The sequence below is a fragment of the Hordeum vulgare genome, chromosome 5H (assembly GCF_904849725.1).
Source record: "Hordeum vulgare subsp. vulgare chromosome 5H, MorexV3_pseudomolecules_assembly, whole genome shotgun sequence".
Classification (NCBI taxonomy): Eukaryota; Viridiplantae; Streptophyta; class Magnoliopsida; order Poales; family Poaceae; genus Hordeum; species Hordeum vulgare.
This window is the reverse complement of record NC_058522.1, coordinates 236120978-236125966: the sequence shown is the minus strand read 5'-3', so window position 1 is coordinate 236125966 and position 4989 is coordinate 236120978. Positions and strand designations below refer to the sequence as shown.

The following is a 4989-nucleotide window of genomic DNA, read 5'->3' as shown; positions in this document are numbered from 1 at the left end:
TAATCAATCCATTGATTAAGTGATTAGAAGGTTCAGAATTTTCGTTAACGACGAGGGAGTTTCATCAACAATTGTAATCAATCCATTGATTAAGTGATTAGAAGGTTCAGATTTGTAGTTGGATCTACTTTTTTTAGTGATAGTACATTATCGTTTACGCGAGGAAAAATAAAGATGAAAAAGATGACAGGTTATGAATGCTGAAATTAAAAGTTCAGCCGAATGATCTAGCCACCTTATCCAACCAAAAGTTCCCTAATTTTTATTTTTTTGCGGGTGAAAAGTTTCCTAATTTCAACGTACGAATGGATTATTTGTCTCCTGTATTTTCTTGGACTGTCCTTGAGACCCTGTCTCAATCTCCCGGTCTCAGGTGTGTATAATAATGTGATTTAGTGCAAATTACCTCTACGTATGCAACACATTTTTTTATTTAGGATAGGAGAGTAGCCTCCGGTTTCTGCATTATTACTACGGTGCACTTGTCCATTTACAACACATCGCAATATCATATTTTGTTATTGTTCTTTTCCTTCGTTCTTAAATATAAGTCTTTTTTAAAAACTTACTGAAAGATTACATATAAATGTATATGGATATATTTATGTCAAACTCTTGCCCGTCATTCATGTCAGAATTTTGTAAGGGAGCTTGACTTGTTGTCGTAGTAATGTAAGTAAAGCACTTGATTTTATGAAACTATTCCTGTGATGATGATCTCACGTCTTGCACTGTTGGTCTTGAGTCCACCTAAAACTGATACAGTGTGCATCTTGTGTTTCTATGCATTGACAGGTGCCAATCCGTACAAAGTCAAAAGACGTCCCTGCCGACGGAGACGGCGAACTTGCGGCGGCACGGCAAGCTTTGAATGACGCGTTCTTTTTTGCTTTTTGTTCTTAACCAAATTCGAGTTTACACTTCAGTCTAGTACATTCTGATCTACTAGTAGAAAACCAAAGTGTTGTGTCTTGAGAAATCCCACCAAGAAACCAAACAATTGCTGTCCGTCCGTGTGAACACGCTGACCACGCGACGTGAGAAACGAGTCCACACCTTCCTTCCTTGTCAGTATCCGTCGGCTTCGCTTTGACCGTCAGCGCCCACGCTGCTCATGGCTGTACGCCGCTGCTGAGGTCACCATCGGGGCCCGCCGGGCATTCTGTACCGGCAGTACCCTCACCTCTGCTCTCCGGCTCCAAGGGGTAGCTGGCTCCGGCTCCGAAGCTGTAAATCAGAGGCGTCCTCGGCGTCGAGCCGGCGGGAAGCAGTGACGGCTCGCCGGTGCTCGGCACAAGGAACCTGGCGTAGTGGGAATGGGAATAGGCCTGCGACTCGAGCAGCGCCTCGGGCCGCTGCGGCGGTGGCATTGCTGATGCCGGCGCAGGAGGAGGCTGCTGCTGCGGCGGGATGGTGGCCGACTCGGGGAAGTTGAGCTTGGCGCGGCTGCCGCGGAATCCGAGGGCGGCGGCGTCGTAGGCACGCGCGGCGGCCTCGGCGTCGTCGAAGGTCCCGAGCCACACGCGCGCCGCCTTGTGCGGGTCACGGATCTCCGCCGCCCACTTTCCCCACGGCCGCTGCCGCACGCCCCTGTACCGCTTCCTCGGCGTGCCCCCTCCGCCACCGGACTCGGCGGAGGACGGCGATGGAAGCTCCTCGTCGCCGGCTGCCGCTCCGTACGCCGAGTAGGATGCCGCGGGCGTTGCTGTGGACTCAAATAAACACAGGAGATAATTAAGGGAAACGATGTCATGACAATTCACTAAGAAATGACTGTATTTGCATCAAACAAAACAACGACTCCTCCCACTGTATTTTTCTACAGTATGTTGCTCTGCTTTCCTGCCCACTTGCTCTGTTTTACTGCAAGATGTGAAACTATTTTTTTTTTGTTTGACGAAATGAATCAGCGTACAGTAAGTTTTTTTTTTTAACACGAATCAGCCTAGGTTTGGCAATGTACTAGTATGAATGGAACAGTGGGAAAACGATAATGCGGATTTCCTTTCATACTTTTGGCGGCTCCTAAGATTTCAAACCCTTGTTAATTGGACATATCGAGCACATGGAAGAAGAAGAAGACCAACATGCTTATTGCTTCTTCTTCCTTCTGCCCTGTTGTAGGTGGCGAGGAACACGTGTCTGACGCTGCACGCATGCTCGTACGCACATCTACACAATCATCCATGATAGCACTAGTTTACAAATCTTAATTTGATTCTCTCTCCCTCGAGTTTCCAAATACAAAAATGATCTACGTTGTACGGAGTACGCATAACATGGGGTCGCTGAGCTGAGCTGAGCTCCCAAATACGTAGAAAAATGATCTAGTCGTTCCATCGTTAATTTGTTCAGGGCCAATAATAATACCATATTATTACGTGTCGTTTTATGCGTGTTGCACGGTGCTTATGCATGGAGATGCATGGTCGTTGTCAAGCGTACTACGTACCGGCAAGGAAGGAAGAGGCCGACCGCGCTCCGCCGTCTCCGTCTCCGTCTCCGTACGACGTCGACCACCACGCCTCCTCCGTGAAGGCCTCATGCTCGGCGGGTCTCTTGGCCGAAGACGCCATCGCCATACCACCCTCGTTGCCGCCGCCGCGGCCGCCGGCCACGACCTGAGCTAGCGCTGACACCATGGCCGACATCTCCTGCGCCTGCCTGCGCCGCCACATCGTCGTCGTATTAGCCGTCGGCGGGGACAGTGCGTGCTCCTCCCGTCCGTCTCCTCCGTCGTCGTCGCCAGCGGCGAGCCGCCGCCGGTGCTCTCCAGGGTCCGCCACCTCGGCGCCGCAGCACATCAACTCACCGACTCTGGCCCACACAACAAATGCCTAGCGTGGTTTGGCTTAGCTACGTGACACGCGACCTTTTCACAAAATGCTTCGAACTCCTGGGCGACGGACAACTATATATATACAGAGAGAGGGGAAGGTTCAGGTGTACGTGCTGGTTTGGCTAACTTACGCAGGAAGATATGCTCGCTTCGTTCGTGAATGCGTGTGTTAAATTAACTAAGCTAGATATTGTCATCGTGGATATAGAATTAGTTCTCCATCGGAACAGTGATCTACATCGATCTACCCACGATCCCACATACAACGCCTTTGTACCATATATAAAGCCATTACCGTTGCCTATCTCATCTAGGGGCCAGTGTATGTGGCACGTGTGTGTTCATGGGCGTTTGCAAATTCTGTTCCTACTTTCGCTGCCATGTCTCTTTTCTTATTGTGTCGGCAGCTTTTCTGCGTACACACGGATCACTTAATTTACTCGCTTCATCTCGGAACAAAGTTGCTTCTTGAACAACGGAAATTGCATTTGAAGCTCGGTCTTCATAGAGGCCTTTAGATTTAAAATCATATTTCATAAAAATATATATTTATACATTTTAAAAATTTAAAAGAAAATACAGAGACAAGTGAGGGCGTAACGGTAGTAATTAACCTAGTTGTAGTCTAAACGTACACGTGTGTTCTAATTTGGTTAATATTGCAAACCGAGTAGGATTAGTAGTAGTATTGCAAGCCGAGTCGGTTTGCAGTAGACCTAGTTTAACAATATATATACGTATACCCCTGTATAGTTTTTGTATCAGATCAAAAGAGAAAAAGAAAAGCGAGGAGCGACACGCCCCTCTAGCTATCAAAACAAAATCCATCGATCAGTTTCTAGTTAGCTAATTTACGTCGAAGGCAGGGCTGTTCCGTCGAGATCGATTCGATCCGATCGTAGCCAGCCGAAGCAAAGGACGCACGTCAACACTAGCTACCCAATCCATCCAGCTGCCTGGCTGTGTGCTAGCAAGCTTAGCACATACACGATACATTTGATCTAATCTAACGATCAAAAGCCAACAATTGGTATCTAGAGCCTCGACGATCTACGATCTACGATGACGGACAGCGACGCTGAGTCGGTCAAGTCCGGCAGCGGCGGTGCCAAGGCGAACAAGAACGACGACAAGGTGAAGAAGGGCGTCAAGTCAGCAACCAGTGGTGGAGGAACGAGCGGCGCCAACGTCCAGGCGCATCGCAACATCCCCATCCAGTACCCGATGCTCACCGACGCCAACTACGGCATGTGGGCGGTGAAGATGAAGATTATTCTTCGATCCCGTCGAGTGTGGGAAGCCATCACGGACGACGACGTCGACGAGGAGTGCGACGAAGGTGCCATGGCCGCCATAGCCCAGTCTGTGTCGGATTCCGTGTTGATGACATTGGCGGAGTTCGAGACGGCAAGAGAGGCGTGGAACGCACTCAAGGAGATGAGGATCGAAGAAGATCGCGTCACCAAGGCTCGGGCACAAGTGCTGAAGCGCCAACTTCACAAGTTGCAGATGGAGGAAACTGAATCGGTGAATGACTACGCCATGCGTCTTACTACTTTGGTGGGAGAGATCCGCGTGCTTGGTGCAAAGCTCGATGAGACCGAGATCGTGGAGAAGTTTTCAGTTCAGTCACTGATAAATTCACGTACATCATCGGCACGCTCGAGCAGCTTTACGACATCGACGACATGACCATAACGGAGGCGATCGGACGATTGCGGACATGGGAAGAGAATGCTCGTGGCTGTAGGAAAGGCAAAGGAGGAGGTAGTGGCCAACTCATGTACTCGCGCGCAGATTGGGAGGCCCCAAGTGGCAAAGGAAGGCGTGACGGTGGCGAAGGCTCAAGCAACACGAAGGGCGATGGACAAACCGGAAAAGGCAAAGGAAAAGGCAAACCACAAGGTTGTGGTAAGGCGGGCCAATCTAAAGAGCAGAAACCACGAAACTTGGACTTGTCCGAGGTCAAGTGCTATAACTGCAATAAGATGGGTCACTTTGCGAAGGATTGTCCAAAGCCTAACAAGCGGGAGATCAAGGCAAATTTGGCAAAGCAGGAAGACGAAGGTCCAGGTCTTCTGATGGCCGAAGTTTGTGATCTCGCTGAAACGGTGGTTGTGAAACCAAGCCGGAAGGTGGTACTTCATGAG

General features: G+C 49.5%; 1 protein-coding gene across 1 annotated transcript; it reads right to left on the bottom strand.

Annotated features, from left to right (window-relative positions):
* Positions 1-866: 866 nt before the first annotated feature.
* On the bottom strand, positions 867-2896 carry LOC123396914 (ethylene-responsive transcription factor ERF110-like). The gene is made up of 2 exons (XM_045091680.1): positions 2453-2896; positions 867-1705 (listed from the first exon to the last, which is right to left on the bottom strand). The coding sequence occupies exons 1-2, from the start codon at positions 2802-2804 to the stop codon at positions 1113-1115; spliced, it is 945 nt and encodes a 314-aa protein (XP_044947615.1). The 5' UTR covers positions 2805-2896; the 3' UTR covers positions 867-1112.
* Between the last annotated feature and the right edge of the window lie 2093 nt (positions 2897-4989).

Bases quoted from the DNA above. Each gene is read 5' to 3' on its own strand.
- LOC123396914 (XM_045091680.1), bottom strand. From the start codon at position 2,804: ATGTGCTGCGGCGCCGAGGTGGCGGACCCTGGAGAGCACCGGCGGCGG. The intron at 1,706-2,452 runs GTACGTAGTACG...TTGAGTCCACAG, and splicing joins GGCCTCTTCCTTCCTTGCCG to CAACGCCCGCGGCATCCTAC.